Here is a 22,660-nt window from a genome sequence, read left to right as displayed (position 1 = left end):
GTACACGTGGTTTGGAAATTTATAATTTATACACGTATAGTTCAATCGTTTAATTCAGAAGAAAGATTGCAGTTGACACTGGAACGAGTATCGCCGTTTTCTATCTAGCCTGTGATGCATCCCACGTAGAGAGCGCGCGATTTCTCGGACATCCTATATATCGTTTGAGCGGTTCGCATGCTCCGAAAATCGCGCGACATTGCCCTGTGTGTATGCGCCTTAATGCATTTACAGACTTTCCGTTAGCGAGCTCTCGCCGATGAACTATTTCTTTCTTATTATTTTACGGTGATTTTTTCCTATGTTATAATTCGTTAGTCAAACTGTAACAAATTTTATTTGACGATGCTTTACAGTTCCGTATGAATGCTGCTTAAGCGATACAGTATACACGTATACACGCGCATATTGTAGAAGTAGTACTGTCTAGAAGTATTGAGGTTGCATACAGGCACGTACGTTGATCGCAAGAGAAATTGATGGGGAATATTGAAATCAGAACCTTCCAATCCTTAAGCCAATTTAAATGCACGTGACACTTCAGTCAATGGACAGGCTATTCGACAGAATAGCTCAAACTTTTTCCTTTCACATAGATTGTACCATTGAGCTTAGACTTCTCATTCAAAGGATTTCTTATCAGGACATCGCTCGTTATCTTAACGTTAAGTCAATGATAATGCCTCGGAAAAATCTGTGCTAAATTAGTCGCGGATTAGAGGAGGAAGAGAGAGAAATAGCGGGCAGTTGCTAGCGCCACATTAAAAAAGGCATACCGCGTTGCGATACTGTTATCAGGCCTTCTACCGATAGTCGCATTCCAGCCGATGTTTTTCGCTTAATTGTCGGTGGATTTTCCATCCTCGCGTAATACCTTGCACGCCATTAATCCGTCTCCCTGATCCACGTGATCTATGATTCCATGTAATTCCATTAGCCACGCGATCTTATTTTGCGATCAACACACTCCCATTATGTGCGTGTGAATATTTATGCCTGCATAATTGAACTGCGAAACAAATCTTGCACAATCTCGCATATTTAAATTCCGTATGGTAAACGTAAAGAATTTTTCAACGTAGCGTAAACTTTCTCACCTTGTTCTCGGCGATCCCAAAACTGCATAACGCCACGCAACGAACAGATATAAACTAAAGTATAGAAATATCGATAAATATCTGTATATATATTGCAATTTCGTTACTTTTAACTAACTAAATTGATTTACATTTATAAATATTTCACTCTTATTTCTCCGTATCGTTAGACACAACTTTTTAATCCGAGTTATCGAGTTTTTAGCTCGAATTACTCGCAAGAAATTAAGCTTGAAATAATATTTATAAGCGGCTGCCTTTCCTCTCTTGCCCTCCTCGTCCGCGCAGCAGGGAGCGCATATCTGCGAGGAATCGATGGTGGCTCTCGTTGACGCGCCATGTGAGCGCCGCTTAAGTTGGCGAAGTGTATATTCGCGCGAGTACGCGCGTATATCCATACCATACATCGCGCAACGCCAGGCTCGCCGAGACTCGCCGCGCCCGCATTCCATCCGCCAGGGCCGCGCGCGCGCTCTCGCCTCGCTGAAAAACGCGAGAAATCTGACGATCAGGTACGGGGCTCGGCCTGAGCTCTTGTCGGTCGCGCGGCAAATCGAAGCATCGCGGTTGAATCGCGCGCGAGCTTACGTACCTCGTGCGCTCGCGTCCCTTAGAAAATCGACACGTGTGCGTCGATACTGCTTTCCTCTTGCATTTCATACGGAATGGCTATATATAGACCCCTTTTATTTTGGAGTTAAAAGTAAGAAAAGTTTAAGGTTACGCTAAATTGGGTATATTTTATTTCAAAGGAAGGGTGTATAAAATTAGTTATTCGCGTTTATTGAAAGTAATTTCTTGAAAATAATTCCTTGAACATATATTTGGTCAACGGACCAAATTTGATTTATTAACATCAGGTCTCTATTTTCTGGGAACAATAGCTGCATAGTAAAACAGTATTTTGCGCACGGCAAAACATCAAATCGTCGCATTTTCACCGGGGTTCATTGTTATCTGCGCTAATGCAGGTACCTTTTCCCATTGGCCGAGTGTCTAAGCCACACTTTGGAATGAACTTGTTTTGTTGGGCAATTTGTAAGCTGTCATTTGGCGGCGCGAAAAAAAGTATGATTTACGATTGCTACCTCGTAAAAGTGCGCGAGACGGTGGGGTGACGCCGCGAAATGTTCGCTCGGCTAAACGTATATATCTTCATGGTGCGTATAGCGAGAGAAGGCACGGGCTGGCAATAATGGCAAACGCCCGGGACCCGTAGACACTGTAAAAGAGTCCGGCTCGAAATTCTTTATTCCGCACACAAATGGTCTGGCCTCGCGATGTCGAGCGGCGCCAGCGCGAGCATGCATTTGTAAAGAGTGATCTCTTTACGCTATTGCGATCGCGATCGCGACTGGTCTCCTTGAAGGAATGTCTGGCGGTAAAAAGAGCCTCGTATAGCAAGGCTTTCCAAATTGTACATTCGAGAAAGAGTTTCATGTAAAAATCGTACTCTCGCCGTTTCTCTCTTCGCGAATAATGCAAGATGCGAGACGTTAGGTTGGTCTCGCACGGTAAGCCTATTGTTAAATTTTGGCAAGTAATTAATACTCGTCTCTGTGTCGAGGTAAAGAAGCAAGATCTTGCGGCACAGGCTCGCATGGACCAAAAGTTCGCGTGCCGATTCCCGCATACGTGTACACACAGCCGTTGTGTAAATGTAAGGGCTGTTGTGTAAGTGCACCATCTTACGAGGCCAACCGGTATATAACGTACCTGCAACCGACCTGTGCACCTAAAAATAGACTCCCGCCCGTGCTTATAGTGCATTCTTTGATGTGCGTATGGGGTAATCAACTCTTCCCATTTTTCGTGTCGCGTTATCACACTCGGGGGAGACGTCGAGCAATCGCTATGTATTTTATTTTCGCCGGCAGCTTGAAGTTTCCTCGCGCATTTTCGAGCATGTTGAAAATAAGTCATTACGAGACATATCTTTCGGATGAATTACCATTTCGAAGATTCGTCCGCTATCGCGGTCTTACGTAAAGCGCGATGGCAGCCTGAAAAAAATTAGTGGGCTGCCTCCTCCATTCGAAATATTCGCTATAAATATCACGAGAAGAACCTGAGATCTCGTTTTCCCGTATTTCGAGAGGGTGGTCTTCCAACACCCGGATAATTAAGGCTGTAGGAGGAGCACACCTCCTTCGGTGATGCGGCTCCTTCGTTCCCGTTTTCATTTACAGTGTGTTGAAACGCGAGCAAAACATCGCGGCGCGGCGCGACGCGGCGCCGCGCCGTTCCGTGTGGATCGCCTTTCATTCGTCGAAATCTCGAAATTTCGTTCCTCGAAATGTATCCGCTCCTCCTTTCCCCTCCCTTTCTCCCACCTTTGCGCCGTGAGTGCGCGTCTCTCTCTCTCCTTCTGCTACGACTGCAGCGGAAGAGAGTGCGTGCGTGGCGTGCACGCACGTATACGCGGCGCGTATGCACGCAACAACCGCCTTCCCGGAGTACGTGCAATGCGCGCGCGCGCGCGGTCTAGTCGCCGTTTTGTCTATGTATTTGGAGAGATTTCTGCACGGTGCGCCTTCCTCGTGCCGCTCGCGTGCACTCATCCTTTGCGTTCCAGTTCGTGTTCAGTAGTAAACCAGGGACATTTATTTATGCAGGATCCATTTGTAATGACACTTCTGTTTCGCATTATACTTTGAGATTAATCGATCGAAGTGAAGTGAGCCGTATACTTCCCCTTTTGCTCTCTTTCTCGAGAGCTCTCAAGCCGACATTTCCGGATGATACGTTGATATAAAAATTGGTTTATAATGTTTTTCTCCTTCTCGAGAGCTCTCAAGCCGACATTTCCGGATAATACTTGATACGTTGATATAAAAATTGATATATAATTTATATATGTATAACGGAATTCTAAATTTCTGGCCATTCCTTTAATCGTTATCGCAGCTTACGTCACGAATACGAGCGATACACCACAAGAAGGGAAGGGAGAAGGAGGAAGCACAAGGAAGAAAACGCATAGCGCACAGCTGCTGTGCGTTTTGTTTACGATCTTCTCGGTCTTTCTCTATTTCTCTCACCTAATCGTCGTGCAAACGCTACTTGATACAACGCACGTAAATTGTGACGTAAATCTAGCTCGCATGAGCTCGCGGAAGGCTCGCACTGCCAAATATTTTTGGATTACGCACAGCCGGAGCCGGGCGTCAGTGAAGCAAGCACGTGTTTTGCGAGTACGTGCGTCAGAAAATTTAGCATAAATTTCATAAATGCTGATATTTTATGTTTATCCTCAAAAACGTGCAGTTATTTCAGAATCCATCATCTCTGTCAAAGATATATCGTTGTATATTTTGCATGTAATTTCTACACACACACACACACACACAACGGAGATTTGTTGAATGGTGCGTCTTTTGATATAATTGATATAATTGTTTGCATAATTTTCCAGTCGCCTGATACTCGCAACGAACAAAAAATAATCGGTGGGCGCCATTAATACGCGATTATACGTACGACGTGTACATGTGTACATGATCAGAGCCATGGCACGAATTGCGGGGCAGGAGAGCGTTCCAAACTTGGAAATTCGATACATTCCTGTGCCGTGACACGACCGCATACCGAGGACGAAGGCAAACGGAGATTCCTGGCGGAGGCCCCTTGCGCGCGCGCGAGAAAGAGAGAGAGCGAGAGTACCATTTTCTTCTTGGAATCTTTACGTCCCGGCATAAACGCCGTGGCAAAACCAGTCGTGTCCACGTCCGACAAAACGCCCCATTACGTCGTTAAAAATATTTTAAACTGTCATTAGCCGCAATTACAATTTGCGTTTTATGCGGCCACGCGCTTTATCCATAAACCGCGCTGTCACTATGCGTACGCAATTAGTCGCTTGCGACTATCGAAAAACGACGAACGTAAGCTCCTCTAGGATAGGTATGGTATGTATAGAATATTCTTAGATTTCTTCGAGGCTTCCTTAAAATTTCCGGATTCAACCGATCTTCTGTAGGACATTTAAAAAAGTTCCAGTTATAACTTAAATGGGGGAGGGAATTCTAACCGGCGCACAGTGGGGTATTTGTCCGATTTAGCTGGCCAAAAGTCACTTTCGTTAAATCTGTTCTAGACATAAACAAATTGCTATCTGGTAAAGATAAATAGTTAGAGAGTTAATAATATGCCATTTTTGCTTCTTGCAACGTTGCTATGCAACGATTCTATCAATCAGAATTGGAGCATCTGTAACAGTAAAACGTATGTTTCTTCGGCGTTCTTGAGATAACCGATTTTCAAAAGTTATATCTTTACAGTTGAAAGTGATTAATTATGGATACTTTTAAAGCAGATTGAAAAATATCATGTTTAGGTTAATTATAAAGTCAATTTTAATATAACTAGAAGGAATTTATTATACTTCAGGGCACGTCCCGGCATTTATATTTATATTAATGTAAAGAGAAAGGTCTTATGTTTATAATAATAGAAAGAATAGCCGCGGAATCTCGCGGTTATTCTTTTTATTGTTATAAACATAAGATCATTATACGATATTATAATTAATTGTGTTTTATATATTGTAGAATAAAACACTACAGATGACATTTTCCAATTAAATTGCAGGACCATCCGGGGTCAAAATATTAACTCGAACAAAAATATTTAACATCATACAACAGTGTGAAAAATCAAGTATTAATGAGAAATTGGAATTTGTTGAAAAACAAAAGACTTTTGGCCAGCTAAATCGGACAAATACCCCACTGTGCGGCGCGTACAAAAGCTAAAATGATAAGAATTCAATTTCGGTCTCAGTAAAGGCGAAAAAGTTGTGATCCTTAGTCTTCTCAAAAGAACCAATAGTTAATTGCCGATCGCAACAGCTCGTCTAATCCACCAATGAATACGTCGCGTTACTCCCGCGACGTGTAACACGATACGCAGGCGCGATACTCCCGACCTCGTTCCAGATGCGCGGCCAGCATTCCTAGACTAATCTGTGGCCGTGGCGTTTCTTCATTACCATCATCGGCATAACTTCGCATCTCGTTTCGATGAATCCCCGACCGCATTGATCGGTCGCCTCGCGATCTCTCAGATGGTCCCGCACGAGACAAAAGTGCGAAAACGTGAGCGATATCCCGGTACGACGTGCGTGCGTTCGCTAATGTACAGCTTGCGCGAGCGGTGCCCTTGGGGCAGAGCCAGGTAGCCGAAGAGAGGCACCCACGCACGCGAGCCGCATGCCCACGCATAAACGCGCGCGCCCGGCATTATTCAGGACCGTGTTTCACCTTAGTCAACGAGGAGGACACTGTCACACACCTGTCGAGCACGCTCTCCCTCTCGTTCCTTGCTCTCGCGTGCTGCTTCTCTTGATTTTCTTGAAAAATTTCGGACGAGAAAGTACACGCATCTCAAGGTGCGAGAGAGCAATAGTTAGTTTATGCTCGACGCTCCAATTTAGTATTACTTTAGTCAAAAAATAATACGTATTATATCGACATGTAATTTCTTCAATACGAGTAATGCATTGCAACGAATTATACGCTGATAAGTTATTTATAATCGTGACTCGTTGGAATTTTAAGCGATTTCCGTGTTACACATTCGTGCGTAAGCAATGCTCCTTTAGTAAGCATTTTTGTCGGAGTCGGGAATCAGAGTCGGAGGAATTTGACGCGGCGCGGCGCGGCGCGTCGAAGCGAGAAGACGAGAATGCCGTTCGCTGCCAGGCGCCTACGCTTTCGCACGAACGTAAATCTTCATTTTGACGGTATTATTGTAATGGCCGATTGTTTCGGTACGCGAATAATTAATGTGCGCAAAAGTGTTGCGGACACTGCGAACTCGGCGAATCACTTTTCGCTCTCGCGATTTCGAAGGAAAGTTTTCTTCAACATCAAAGGAATGCAACGTAAATTGCCGATCCGATGGCTTCATAACTATGTCGCAACTTGTAAATCTGCCCACAGACTGAGATTTGTTAAAGGTTAAGGCTAAACTTCAGCCTGAAGTTACAAGCTCCCTCCAAGCTTCACAGCGAATACTTACATGTTCCTATTAGGGCTGTAAATACGATCCGGATTTTCGAATATCCGGATATCCGAATAATTCGTTTATCAAAATATCCGACTACTGAAGTTCGAATCCTTGAATTATCCGGATAATTCGGATCCAGATCCGGATCTTAGTTTCCGAATATTCGAATCTATCCGAACCTGCAAATAAATCCGGATCCGAACTACCTACAATATGTAATATGCAATTACATATTTCTTTTTAAAGTAACTAAATATATATTATTTTTGCACAATTTTGTACAATTGTGAAAAACTAAATAGTTTATCAGATATTTTATATTTTATGTCGAAATATGCCAAAATAAAGTGTAAAATATCTCGTACACTATTTTCGAAAGTTCCACATTAATACTTTTATGTGCAGAATAATTAAAGGAATCATATATATTGTTTATAACGTTAGTTATTCCGTTAAAAAAAATGGCGATGATGATATGAAGTTATGACCGTATGACCTTAAAAATTCAATTTTTCCAAAAATTAATTTTAGCCCCCTTCAAGCACTACAATTTTTGTCTAAAACTTTTTTTCTAAATTGCATTGTTTACGAGATAATCGACTGTATCCAGATTTTTGGTCCACCATGTATAGAGCTATGGGCGCTGACACACTGAAAACGTCATTATATCATTGTTGCTTATTACATGTCGAAGAAAGATAGAACGCTTTTAACGATTATTTTTCTGTTTAATTTATTGTAGATAGTCTGGATCCGGATTTATTTGCAGATTCGGATACTAAGGTCCGGATCCGGATCTGAATTATCCGGATTGTTCAAGGATCCGAACTTCAGTAGTCGGATAAAAAATATCTCGGATAATCCGGATAATTTATTATCCGGATATTTTCAGCTGTAGTTCCTATAGCATTCGATATAATTGATAAGAAGGGTCCAGTTTGAGGCGTGTCCGAAACTCGTGTCTTATGACAGACGGTAATTTCGATTTCTACTCCTCGGCACATAACGCGGGTTTCTACTTTCCATCGCTGTTAGACTGGAATTTGCGACATTCACGAAAAGACCTCGTAGGTATTCTTTCGTAAACGGTCGAGAGCGACAGGCGCATTACCGTAATCTGTCTCGCGAGCCTATTGTTTTCCTCGTACGCAATACACAAGTACGTAAAGAGGAGAAAGAGGAAAAGATGACATATCACGATTCAGGAATTTTATGCATGCAGCCGGAAGCGTGACTCCCACGAACATTCAGCATTTTCAAGGTATTCTGTCTGAATGAAAAAAATCTCGCTTTTTGGGGAGTTTATTTGTTGAGGTGGGTAGGAAATATTTTATTTAAAAAAACTATCATTTTGCGTATGCTAGAGCGCGCTAATTCCACCCATTTTTACGGAGATGACCGCTAGCGTGACACGCAGGAAAGCGACGAGAAGAGACGAATGGTTTTCGACGAAATTGCAACAATGCGGAACGGCACGCGGTTCGTCCTTGCTCTACGGCTGAAGTTTCAATTCAATTATGTTGGCAACGGACGAGTTTGCGAGGTTTTTTTACTCGACTACGTCGAGACATTGCGTTTACGCGTTTGTTGAATATTTATCGCGCAAGTTACGCATGTCTGTTTTATTTAGTTGAGAGAGAAAATATACATGATACAAAGTAATATAATCACAGAATCTTCTCATGTCAATTTGTGGCAAGTCTAATAAAATTATACTATGAACGTTCATCTTGCTGAGTTGGGCTGCGAAATACGCATGCGAACATATCCGATCTACAAACAAAAAAAAATACAGAAAAAGAAAAACGATTTTATGAAATAAGAATTTCGGTCACGAACTCTTAGGAATGGCCAGAGATAAAATCGTGGTACGTTCGTTTGCCTGGCGGTCACACGCAAAATTACATAATGCATCGCGCTTCTAGAAAAATTACTCGGCTTTAGATTATTAATCATTGTTAGCAACCAGATTTCGCTGTAAGACATAAGACACACACATGATTGAGCTTGCACAATGTCCGTCGCGAATTAGAGCGTCCGTCATGGATCACCTAATAGCGGAGAAGTGCCGTCGTCATCGTGCAACTATCCACGAGGGAGGGATCGACGGAAGGGAGCGAACGGATTCGTGGACGGCGGGGGGGGGGCGAGGGACACGGTCAGGCGTTGATGTTTCTGGGAATTTCTTTTTATTGCGTACGCGCGATAAAAGAAGAAAAGGAACGGCGTGTGCCGAGGCTCGGATGACGGCTGGCCTTTGGAATTCCGGCGTACAGGAAATCAACGCTGAAGCGTCTGTTTACCGGCCGTCGTTGCGCAATTTTTGTTTGCAACTCGGAAAAAGGACGCGCGCGTAGGAGCGACGGTGACGTTTGAACGATCACGATTATTAATCGGGATATTTCAGTCAAGTTGATGAATTTTTTCAAATGACAAATCGTGACTCTTGATAAACTAAGCAGAATCGAAATGATAGCATTTATTCTGCATGTAAAAGGGCATGATTTATTAATTATCTAAAAGTAAAAGTTATGTAAAACAGTTAAGTTTTAATTTGTATATTCTTTGCGTAACTTTAGGATAATAATTCTTTATCAAAAGAATAAAGCTTCAATAATGTGAGTTTTTCTGCATAACAAGATCTTAAATAATGATAAGTCAACATGAAAAAAAAATGAAACAAGAATGTGGTGTAATCGGGTGTCGCTCACGCAACTGACAAAGCAATATGCGGGTTTCGCTGCGAGTTGAAATGTTAAACAATATATCTCGAAATATCTGGTTTCGATTTCTGCAGACGTAGTCCGAGAGCGTGTAGCGCTCACAATGCGTTAATCCTTCCCGCGGTTTTTTTTAGCCCGAAGGGCTTGTCTGATGCAATCGGTTGTTAATCGCGCAATTGGCATTGATCAAGCTGACATTTATTCTCGCAAAGCATTTTTTTCTCTCGGAAATGCTGCGGATCCAGATACATACTTAACGGCGGGCTCTTTAAATCGGAGGACTTGCACTCCATTACGCATTTCCAGACAATTTCCTTAATTCCCTTCTCATCACGTGATTCATAGTCTCGGTGTGCCCTTGGCCTTACCGCCATTCTGTCCTGCTATGATGAGAGACTGCGACACAGAGGACAGAGAGGGAAAGAGACAGAGAAAAGGAGCAGGAGAAGAGAATGAGGAGCTTGCATCGCGACGCGAGGGATGCGGGGTTCTCAGGAGGAAATAGGGAGAGAGAGAGCGAAAGGAAGAGAGAGGGGAAGGATAAATGAAACGCTGAACACGTGCGCTACACGTCGACACGGCTACGGTATGCCAAGGTTAAAACGACTTTACGGCAAGGTTTAACGAGTCGACTGCCGATCATCGATCGGCCGAAAGCGCGCGCGCTCGAAAGCGTCTCGTGCGTGAAATTTCGTATATCTTGTCGAATGCGTAAGGACGGTCAAACGGATGGACGGACGGAGCGAAAGTGCGACGGTACTTTCGCGTACCGTTCTGCATGCGGTGTCCCTCGCTGGTTGGCCCACTGTCCCCAGCCGTATCGGTCGAGCGCATTAATACAGTCCCGAAATTACGCAAACGAGTCGCGAGGACCCGACCAGGACCCCCTTTTTTGATATCGACTCGATACGCAAGCGTTATTATACAACAAGCGCCTGTAACGTTGGCCGGATGAGCCATCGTTGACCGGCAAACGTGAATCTTCAAACGGACATCTCTTTTGCACTCGCGTTGTGTTTGAGTCTCAATTGTAATACACTTTCCAAGTATAGGCAGAGTTCACAATATTCTCTGCTTTTCTATAATGTATAAAATTCAAATATCGATAATTGAGATGAAAGAGATGAAATTTAATCGCGAGAAAATTATGGCATTGTTGCGGAGTGAAGCAGCTGTCAGTTATTATGTTATTATGTTTATCAGCATTATTCTGTGCAGTTTGATCTCATTCTCTTTTTCCCTTTGTCATTCTAGGTTTACTAAACCCCAGACGTTCGCGGATTGTATCGGAAACGAGCTCCCTCTCGGCTGGGAGGAGGCCTACGATAAACACGTGGGCGCCTACTACATCAATCATGTCAATCGTAAGTTTTTTCAATTTTACTATCTGATCGAGAAAGTGCGCGGTCGGATTAAAGGCTCGTCAGACAAAGAGCGATTTTATTCGGAAATGTATCTTTTGTATATCATAGCATGGAGCACATAAGCTTGAATAGACAGTCTTTTCTCCATCAGGCTTTGATTCAGTTTTTGCGAAAATGAAAAAAAAATCATTAATCAACGGAAGGACCGTTCTCGATCTAATCGTTGACATTAATATTCACAGAGACAACGCAACTGGAAGATCCAAGGCAAGAATGGCGAGCTATTCAAGAGGCCATGCTTCGCGAATATCTGCAGACCGCACAGGACGTACTCGAGGTAAGTCTGACAATAAATCGATAAACATGAGGCGGTGAGAAAGAGGAGCAGATCCCTCGGTTAAAGTGCCTACGCTCGAAATCATAAAAGCGGAATTGTGATCCGTTAATCGTCCCGTGTCGATGAACCCCATTTTACCCAGATTAAAGCGGTCGGGACCCGGGAGGGAAAAAGCCCGGTGATACTTGAACGAGGGTCGAGAGACCGGAGTGGCAGGAAGTCAGTCAGATCCGTGAGAAATCATATCGCTTCCGGTTATTCGACGTACCCTCGTGTACTGCGATTCACGACGGTGTAGATTAACGCGCTATTAACCACGTTCTCCGTTTCCCCCGGTCCCCCGTGTTTGTTAAATCCGTGCTTGCTATTCGAGGCAGGATGAAAGCTCGTAAAGAGATAAATCCGACGTGCCATGTATTTCTCGGTGACACACACGAGCCTCATATGCGACAAGTTTCTGCGAACAATACCCGAGGATTCGTGACAAGTTGCTAATTCGAACATTCGCGAGAAACGAGAGGCGGCAGACTTTGGTATTTCGTTGTTGACGACAGTCTGGATCCGCGCCGGAATGTTTCTTACGTCACGCGCGGCGGTGGCGTTACGAATATTTGGTGGAATGTACGCCAGGTGAGAAGACGAGGAGAAAGACGGGGGAGAAATGGAGGTGGAGGAACGCCGGCTTTAATCCGAGAGCAAACGAAAGATACGATAATAATATTTATCGACGGCCGCGGCAGCGACGGCGATGCGAGCCCCGGGCGGGCGGAGAGGAATGTCGATGTACGGTATATTTATTTCGGGCGGAATACTGCGGCCATGATGTCATCGTCGATTTTCGAGAGATTGCCTGCGTGCGGCTCTCGCCGCACGATTCTAGTTTCGAGTTTCCACGCGTTCAAAGGCCTCTCGCCGTCGATTCTCGCGCGATTGCAGCTGTTCTTTCCGTCCAGCTCGCGAAATTCGCCCGATCCGGGAGAAGAAGCACGTCTCCTAGGATTTCAAAATTATGCGCTTTCGATGCACTGAAGTTCCGTACTTGAGCACTTTTGCGAAAGTACACGTATGTACATACGTGGAATATGCACGTGGATTTAATTGCGCGTGTCACGAATTACGCACCGCGTAAATAGTTCGCCACGTACGTCTGTATACGTAGGAAATGAGATATCCAAAGCCAGATCGCCGCCAGGAGATAACGTGCGGCTTCTCACATTCTTAAAATTCTTGAAATATTCCGAGCAACGTTCCCCCTCCTCATCGTCGTCGAAGATGCTCCGATATTCCACCATGTACGTATATACGTTTTCTTTGTGCTGTAAATCTCGCAGATTGCAAAATTGCAAAAATTGTCTGCTTCCGAGTATTAGAATAATTTATTTATTTATACGCGCTTTTCCTCGACGAATTTTTCCGCCGGAAGTGTTTGCTGGGAGTAAGTTCCACGTGCTTGTGGGACCATGGCGCGACGTGGCTTCCTTCCATGGGAATTTCACGCGTAGATACGCGTAGATCGTACGCGGTGCGTGCGTGCGTGCTTGCGCACTCCCGCGCGCGCCCGCGCGAGGGTAACGCGAAGAGCCAGGGCTTGCATTCCGATGCAAATAGCCCATTCCGCCGCATCCTCGCCTTACCTCGCCCCGTCTCTCTCCGTTTCCTCTCCTCTCGCTTCCTTTTCTCTCCTTTCCTCTTCTTCTCTAGCGCTCTCTTCTTTCGTCTCCTCTCCGGCATTGCACGAGCCTCCACAGATAAAGCATGGACCAGTAGCGCCTTATCACGATTCGGCGTCGTATCCAGCATCTGCTAAAGCTACAGCAATGAAGATATTAGTGCTTTCACTAATTTCGCAACTTCTTCATTGCTTTCGCAAGTAAAGAATAATTATTAAAACAGGATGTACCTACTTCAATCATTTCGCTTTTGTTGACGATATCGAAATTAAAGTATTAGCGTTATCAAAATAAGAGTATCAATATTCCTACTATCGCAATATTAATTTATCCTCTCAGAAAAAGAGAGAAAGAGATAGTGAGAGACGCCGGAGCGACATTTGCGGTTCAGGAATTTCGTCAATTTCGTGCGTTGTGGCGCAAGAGCATTCCTCGACTTGAATCTAGCATTTTTCGGAGGAACGGATGGGGCCTGGCTTTGCCGGTCTTTTAGAGGCGCGCGGGGGAATGGAACTCGCGCGCTACACCCCACCTTTCCGCGTGCTACGGGCCCCATCCGGAGGGCCCGAGCAGCGCACAGCATCCTACTCCCCCTCCATCTTTTCTCTCTCTCCCTTTCTTTCTTTCTTTCTGTCGGTTCTTCGTGATGCCCCGTCGAGAGGCAGTGAGATGCGAGAGGAATGTTAATTGCCATTTATTTTTGCCCGCTCGGTCCGTACTGCTCGTCGGCTTTTTCGCGCGGACAGATACAAAACCGATTATGACACCGCCGGAGGAAACCGCGAATGCCTCGATGCCGTAAATCATACGGTTCGCGGATCTCGTTCGAAAGCGCAGGTGTCCGGACTTTCTTCGTCCCCCCTCCCCCTTTCGCTCCCTCTATACGCGTGTGTGTTTGTTCCTGCATTTGTTCGTTCGTTCGTGCGTCCGTCCGTCCGATCGATCGGCCGGCCGATCGATCGATCGAAGAATTTCATTCTTTCTCGATCGCTATGTACATGCGCGTACGTTTTTTCCTGCAGGACCCGTTCTCCGCTTGATGTTTCAACTTGCCCCCTCCCTTTCCGGCCGCCGCCGATGCGGCTGCCAACGTTAATCGCCTGTGCCAATGTTCCTCAATTTAACCTTCTATTTTTGGCGAATAATTCTAAGAGCGTTCAAATATAGTCGAGACTTTTTCCATTTTTGTTGCCTACCATCATTGTGCCATCGGAGCTTGGCGCCAGTCAGGATATACTCGTGCCTTTCGCGAATCGAATCTTGGAATGAGTGTCAGGTGCGTTAATTAGAAGAAAGGACCACATTTACAACTTGTTGTGCCCAACATTCTGGTTCCTGAAATCGTTACTGACGCATGCGGCCAAAGGGTTGGTCGCGCAGTTTTCGGTTGACAGCCCCGTCATACGTTCTTTCGTCACTGACCAGACTCAATGATCCGCTTCTCCTGCGTCCCTGAAACGGGAAACGCGTAGCGCCCCTCTGCAAATAGGAGGAACCGGCCTGCGGTTCGCTCCGAATGCTCTTGCAAGCGTGATGTCTTTTTAATCCACCAAGCTTCGTTGTTGACGTCGACAATAATGAACAGTATAATCTTAGTTGCACAAAATGATTGCACCCAAGATTAGTCTCGAAATAGGCGGTTGTTATGTCGCCTGTTAGAGATATGTATCATCGATGGTTTATCATGATCGGTTTCCATTGAATCGGTGGATCTGATTGGTAGACAAACCACCATAAATATTTCTATACGTTTGATCATGCATGCACAATTTATTTTCCTTGTGCCTGAAAGCGATGAATTTTCGGGACAGATTCGCATACATATGTAGGTATGCAGAACGAACGAACGAGCGAGCGATGTTGGAATTCGACAAATGTGAAAGCGGATTTGCAGCATGGCGTATACTACATTATACGCGCCCCATCTCCTTTTTCGCGATCTCGCATATTGAAAGTACAACTAAATGCATTCATATGCGCTCGACGTTCCAGTTTGATCGCTACGTTGCAATTTGTCACATGTAACTGTTGAGAATCCACCATGAAAAAGTACTTTCCCGTGCATGATCTACAGTTGAAATACATCATCGTATATATCATCTGCAAATTGTACATATTATATATCTGTGTCTGTGTCAACACGATTTATCTCGAACTTTAGACCAAAGATTGCCAAAGAGATACCATCGCTGTTTATACCATGTTTCTGATTCTTCGATGATTCCCGAATAATCCGCCTCGTTAGTCTGAGATAAAAACCGATCAGTCTGATAGAGCCCAGGAGATTCCCGCGATAGTTCCCGCGAGATGGTCGCGATCGTCCGTGTGGCATTTTACCTAGCGTAGGCTTTAGGACAGCACTTGGCAAACGGCAACGAGCAGACAAGAGGGCGAGGAACGATGAGCGAACAGGCAAGCAGGCAGACAAGCAAGGCAAGGCAAGGCAACCAGGCAGGAAGGCAGGCAGGCAAGCAGTCAGGCAGGCAGTCAGGTAGGCAGGCAGGCAGGAAAGCAGGAAGGCAGGCAGGCAAGCAAGCAAGCGGGCAAGCTTGCTTGCCACGAGAGATTGGAATGTCTCCCGTCCTCTCGAAACCGTTCTCCCTTGCCTTCCATGGCCACGATCGCCGCCGCCACCACCGCCGCCACCACCACCACCATCAACGCCGTCGCCATCGCCATCGCTCTTGCTCGCTATAGACTCCCCTCTCGATCTTTCTTCTCCCGTCTATGGACCCAAAAGTTCCATGTCTCTTGGTTGGAGGAGAGACAGAGGGGAGTTAGTGTAGAGAGAGAAAGAGAAAGAGAGAGAGGGAAAGAGAGTGTACACGAGCGAAAGGGAGAAGGAGGGCCTTAACGCCACTCTTTCGAGCATCAATGCATCGCGAAGAAAAGATGCCGGTTCCCCTGATCTCAGTCCCTTCTTTCGGTCCCCATGGAATATTTTGCCCTTTCTCCTCCTTCTCTCGGGCCCTCGAAACATCCTTTTGCCCCCTCCTTTCCTTTCTCTCTTTCTCTCTTTATTTTTTCACTTCTTCGCTCGTCTCTCCTTCTCTCGGTCTCGCTTAACTCGCGCCATGGGACTCTTTTTGGCGTAGTGGCTACTGGTGTTACGCTCGCGTAAGGCCCCTAGGCGGTCCACGAAGTGACGCACGAAGAGCCACGAGGTCCTCCGAGGACGTACGATCGCACCGGAACGAGCGGATATGCTACCGTTCGTCTCTTCTCTAAACCTGCTGGGATAATGCTCCCTTCGCGCCATTAGAGATACCTGTGACTCTCTGTTTCCGCTATCGGATATTTTGTTATTGATATTTTAATGTTCAATATATATGTATTTATTCATGGACAATTTATAGTTTTACAAAATGTGTAATACTTTGAGCAACTATCTGTTACGATCAATAATTTCGCATAAATAGGGAGATAACATTTTGACATCAAATGTTTAAGATTAATCGATCGGAGCATGATTGCCTTCATTTTATCCAGGCTTCAAGCGTTTCTTTCCATTATGAGACTCTTGAAGGCTGTCAGCATTGTTCCCACGATTTTTTTTCGAAATTTTTTAAAATCAGATGCATTCGCTGATTTCTCTTCGCTCGTGCCGCAGCGTAAATCTCTTTCCGTACGCTCACTTGGCTTCCTATCTTTCCACAATTATTTTTGTCTTTCCCAAGAGGTGAACCGAGGGCATGCGGCAAAATTCTCACATGCCGAGACTGAAAGAATTCAAACTCGGTGCATCAGCGTCTACCATCTGCGAACTACTGTTTTTATCACGCCTTTTCTCCCTCGTCTTTTCTGTTTACTGCTTTAATCAGTGTTCACTGTATTTCTTCAGTTCACTTAAATGTATGCTCGGCCATGAATCCATAAATTGCGTGCTTGTCATTTGAAGACATTAAAAAAAGTGCAGTAGTATCTCTGAGCGAATTTGCTTGGAAGCTTATATTTCTCATCACAGTAGGCTCCGTACAAAATCTTTAGATAGCCTAGATAGTTGTTTACACGTGCATCTACTTTGCAATTCAACGGATTTAACTCGGGGAGTTAATCGCAAGGAAAACCGCCGCGCGTTTGCGCGCGACTTTGTGCTGGCGTGGCCTTTTTCACATTCCTACGGTCTTCTCCTTCTCCAGAGGAAGAAACAATGTTAACGACTGTACGAAGGGATCGGGATTCCATCTCTACTCGCCGATACATAAATAGGTCTACGCTTTTACCAGGAGACCAGATATACGCGTACTCGCGTTATTCTCCCTTTTGTAACCGACTATTTTTAGAGATCCGACGGAATTTCACGCTTCTCTCCGACGAACCCTTCTCCCTCCTACTCCGTTCTCTTATTTTCTCGTTCCTTTCAGTTTGTCTTCTTTCACGGATTCTCTTTGATGCGCTTTTGTCTCTGCGTCCCTTAAGCGCGTCTCTCTCTCTCTCTCAGCTCGAATTTTTGGAATGTCAGGAACGATCTTTCTTCTTTCTCGTGGCATATGCAGGAGAAAAGATCTTGTTTGTTTTTCTTTTCGCTAGATCAAGTGCGGTTTCGTGCATAATGCATGTAGCGCGGGCCAGCTCTCAGCCAGCAGGCAAAATTGAGTCACGATTAGCCCATTATCTCATCGAGGAATGCGAGAGGCATGATTATATCGTAAACGTTATCACGCGACGATAACGAGCGCCTAAACAGCGTATCCCGGATTTAGATTCTATCACTGTTTATCCCAAGTTTATGGTGATTCGCGAATACATGCGACTTTTGGAGAACCGTTTTGCCACTTTGCGCCGACAATCCCGAGACAGTCGAGTCGCGCACGAAAGTGCCGATTGTCTTCCCCTCCTGAAGCACGATGTATCAGCGTATTGTTCTTCGGTTCGCAGGCATTGTTCCATTGTTCGAGGCTTGACATCCTCGTGATGCGATTTGACATCCGTTATAATCGTTTATTGTCGTGCACTCGTGTCGTATCGTATCAATACAGATCGACCGGGCGTCGAATTAACTGGAGTAACCAGGACCGGACCGGAAATCGCGCAAGTTCCGAAAATATTCAGACACTCCCTCGATCTTCGCCAGGAAATCGCCTTGTTATCTGCACTATGCGGCCAGTCGTTATCTTCCGATCGTGTGAAGTATCGAGCCGCTGCAGATCGATACTTCAGTCCGGCGATCCACGCGATCGGAACGCGGACGCTTCACGATCACGAAGAGACGTTATCATGGACTCTATTTCTGTGCAGCCGCATTAAATTCCTAGTAATAACGAGGCTACTGTTGCGATGATGTCTCGTGCCCCCTGCCGCACTCGTCTCTCGTCGTCGCTCGCTGATAGCCAGCCCCCTTTCCCCTCCCCTCTTCCCTCTCGCTGTTTTGACGTTCCGCCGCGTCTTCGTGATAAGGCCTTCGCGGGAAGGCCCGATATAGCACCCGGCAATCATCATCTCGGTGGAATTCTCGGGGTATCCGATTCCCATTTCCCCGAAAGCGCCACGAGGCTCTCGAGGGCTCGGCACGAGGGGTTTACGCGCGCATTCCTGACGTGAAAGGGATTCCGATCTGTCCCACGTGATTACGGATGCTTAAATCGTGGCCCGGGTATCGATGCTCCTCCGTGTGCACCACAGGTGTCGGACACCGTGAGTACCGGGTGCACCATTCCGGATGCCTCTTCTTGTCTCGACATCACGCGGCGCAGCCGATCGTCCTGATGTCGAGCCATCCTCTCTGCATGCTGGTCTACAGTTGGGTGTACGGTTAATTTGATTAGAGTGCTCGGATTAAAAAGGGAGCAGCGGCTCGCTTTTGATAGTCGAGTGGCTAATTGCGTGCTGGATGGCGCACACATTAGCGGAGAGATGTACGAATTAGCGAATCCCGAATCATCATTATCGCCGAGGGCCGATTCTTTCGTAACACGTCGCGCCTCTCGAAAAGCTCGATGCTACTGGATGAGGTGATATCGGAAAATCTTGATAATGTCCGTGGAGTTCGCCTGAATCACGGCCCTGCCGAGAATGCACCGGGCGAAAGAAGTTACGAATGATGATGCCTACCATGCAGATAAAGGAGCATATTCTTAGAGCGTTGATAGTAACGAAGATACTCGGCTTTGGAAATTCCAGTTAATCAAGTCTGCGACTTGACTGGAGCCAGGGAAGTTCAGTTAAAAGTTACCTCGACGAGAACGTTCTCGAGATATACTCGGAACGTTTCTTCCTCGGAGTGAGCGTTCTCACGAGAGGATGTTTCTCGAAGAATTTCTCGTTGCACTTTGCGTCGCGAGCAACAAATCGGCACGATAATAGATTCTGGGATCCCGAGAAAATAATAGTTCCTAAGTCGGGCATATATTGTGTATCAAGAGAGATTATTGCATTCCATTGTCGCGGTCAGCGTGTCTACAATATAACACGGCGGACAATAGTCGGCAATGCATAAACATGGATACGTAATATATAACATGATGGACAATGGCGTAAATGTAAGCATCTCTAACAATGCGGCGTAGTAGACTGATGAAGCAGTCGAAGTGCCAAAGTCAACTCCGAGTGACTCGTTAATCTTCAGTTTCGGTTGAAATCAGTCTGAGCGCGATGACGAGCCGCAGAAAAATGCGGACAATGAGTCAAGAGAAGCGTGCGACTTCTACATTTCATTGCTCGCGGTCTTCCCGCGTACCCGCGCGCGATTCCTCTCCTCTCGCGCGCGAGAGTTACGACCTTTCGCCTCCTGCGCGTCGAACATCTCCGTTGCTCCGTTGCGCTACGCTGCGCCGCGCGACGAGTTATCGGTAGGTACACTCCGATAATAGCATCGCATTCCATTCATATCAGCATCGCTCGACGGCCGGCCAGGCTGCCACCGCAAGTCGCCTCTCGCGCACGCGCGTCTCGAAGTTCATGCTCGAAACGCTCGCGCGATTCTCCTTCAATCCTATCATAGATCAAAAATGGAAAAAGATTGGAAAAGGATGCAGATCAAAGTGGTGATAAGATTCTAATAGGATGTAGATACTAGAAAAAGCGGGGTCTGAGAATTTAAGGCATAAAATTTAAGCTTTAAGTTTCAAGCTGTAAGAAATTCACCAATCACAGTCAAATGTGAAAAAAGAAATCAACCGTGAGTGGTCAATTTCTTATAGTTTAAATCTTAAAGCTTAGGTTTTATGCTCTAAATTCTCATTGTGGACCTCGCTTAATGCGAGTGTTGATAATGATGTATCTCTGCAGCAGCGAGAGAAAACATCTTTTGTATCGAAAAAAGGTGATAAAATCGACGAATGAGATAACAAGATTCGCGCGAGGGATCCATTTAATTGCCGATCGAGATTTGACGTAGTTGTTGATATTTTATAATTCTAATTACCGCATAATCGGATACCCAGCGCGTGATTCATGCAAACGGTGCATGCGTTTCGCGCGAGCGAGGAGCGTGAGCGTGCCTTCTTATACGCGTACGCACCTATGCGCATGTGGGTATCAAAGTGGACGTGAGTTACGCGTATGTATTTACGTGCGTGCGCGCACGTTTGTGTACGTCAATAAACGCAAAATGCACCAAGAACTTTCCCCGGCAGGAATTTGTTAAATCCTGCCGTATCTGGCCGATAAGACAGCGGTGTATTACCGCGGATGTATATACCGGGTGACCCGGCACTCATGCGTCACATTAATATAATAATTATGCGCGCACCCAAGTGCGAGAGAGAGAGGACGAGTCTCTCGCTTACAGTCATTCAGCGTTTACGAGGAACTAATCAAAGTTATATTTAGCTTATATCTCGCGCGAAGATAATTGGCGTCGTCGAATGATCAATTATTGATTATTTAATTTACAATTATTGAATTAATCGCTCGATCGATCGTGGATCGGCGATCGTTGATACTCGACGGTCCCTCGCCCCCGTCTCTCTTTCCACTTCGGCGAGCTTCTGCTCGGAGCCGCACTCGGAGCAGCAGCCATTGATCGAACTTATTTGAAGCGCACTTAAGCCATTCTCGCGCTATTGTTGAATTAATCCAGCCTGTCCGGCGAATGTGAAAGGCGCGCGATCGGGTTGTTTTGCGCCCGTAAGGAGGAGGAGGCGGCGACGCGCTGGAATGCGGCACGACGCGACGCGACGCGACGCTATCGCGCGTCGACGTCGCCGTATCAGCCGTTATCTTCACCGGAGACAGGTGCGAAAATAAATTCTGCGACGTATCAATTCGGCTAGTCCAATTTATCCGGTCTACTGCTCCCTCCCGACTCGATTAATCCGCCGGATTAATCCTCGTAGATCACATTTTTCTACTTTCGTTGCTACTCGCGACGCCGCACAGTGGGAGAAAAGGCTCTGTTTCTGGACAAAAATCTACCGACAGTCCAATTTTCAACCGATTTGAAAAATTTTTTTTAACTTGTTATGAGTTCCTCTACAACGTATTACTGCTAATTTTTCAAGATAAAACTGAAATTCAAAATGGCGCATCCATTATGGTGATCAAACATATTAAACTCCCGTGATGGTGAATATATTACCTATATTATCTACGTATATACAGATTTAAAATATATAAAAATAAAAAAAACAACCACAAAAAGCATAAAAAGATAGATAAGAACCATTTTACACACACACACGCGCGCGCGCGCGCACATATACATTTTTACATACTTGTGGTAAAAGGGAGTAAGTATTGCGTTATTAATAAAATACTTTAATAAAGTAAAATTCAGTCACTCGTTAAAAATTGAAATAGATTACGGATTTGTAATTAGCGATCCCAGAAACTTAGATATCAATTTCTGTGCAGATCTACTGAATAATGAAAAATTTCGTTTTTCTTAACTGCCATATCGAATGTTATTCTGAATTTAAACAATTTGATCTCAGATTCGTATTTAGTGACTCTAAAAATCTGTATATACGTAGATAATATAGGTAATATATTCACCATCACGGGAGTTTAATATGTTTGACCACCATAATGGATGCGCCATTTTGAATTTCAGCTTTATCTTGAAAAATTAGCAGTAATACGTTATAGAGGAACTCATAACGAGTAAGTTAAAAAAATTTTTCAAATCGGTTGAAAATTGGACTGTCGGTAGATTTTTGTCTAGAAACAGAGCCTTTTCTCCCACTGTGCGCCGGCGCGGGCGATTTGACCGTTCGGACGAACAAGATATCGTCATTATCTCCGTTTTTCCAGAGCTTCCCGATAAGTTCGCTTTCTTGGATCTCCCGATTTTTGGATTTTCCATTAAGAAACTCATCATTGAGCAATTGCTCATTGAGGAATCCGGTCTCGAGTGTTTCTTGGAAGTCATGAAGTACAGAACTCGATAAATTATCGAGGTTTTTTTGCGATTACGTTGAAGGGAATATGATCTCGGTCTCTTCATCTGCATCTGGTAAATTTCTGGTGAAATTGGGAAGCCGCTCTTTACCGCGTGCTCTTTGCGTGGTATCGCACCACA

The 22,660-nt window shown here is 45.2% G+C and overlaps 1 protein-coding gene across 1 annotated transcript in view; it reads left to right on the top strand.

Moving 5' to 3' along the window:
• The window catches only part of LOC105277125, a 51,079-nt gene that overhangs the window by 3,332 nt on the left and 25,087 nt on the right, over positions 1-22,660 (top strand). The window contains exons 2-3 of the mRNA XM_020030861.2: positions 11,084-11,193; positions 11,436-11,530. Of these exons, the coding sequence (XP_019886420.2) occupies positions 11,084-11,193; positions 11,436-11,530 (205 nt within the window). The remainder of the gene's footprint in view (positions 1-11,083; positions 11,194-11,435; positions 11,531-22,660) is intronic.

Source organism: Ooceraea biroi, chromosome 3 (genome assembly GCF_003672135.1).
Source record: "Ooceraea biroi isolate clonal line C1 chromosome 3, Obir_v5.4, whole genome shotgun sequence".
In the NCBI taxonomy this organism is placed as follows: domain Eukaryota; kingdom Metazoa; phylum Arthropoda; class Insecta; order Hymenoptera; family Formicidae; genus Ooceraea; species Ooceraea biroi.
Note: the sequence above shows the minus strand (reverse complement) of the source record. Positions and strands in the feature narration are given on the sequence as shown.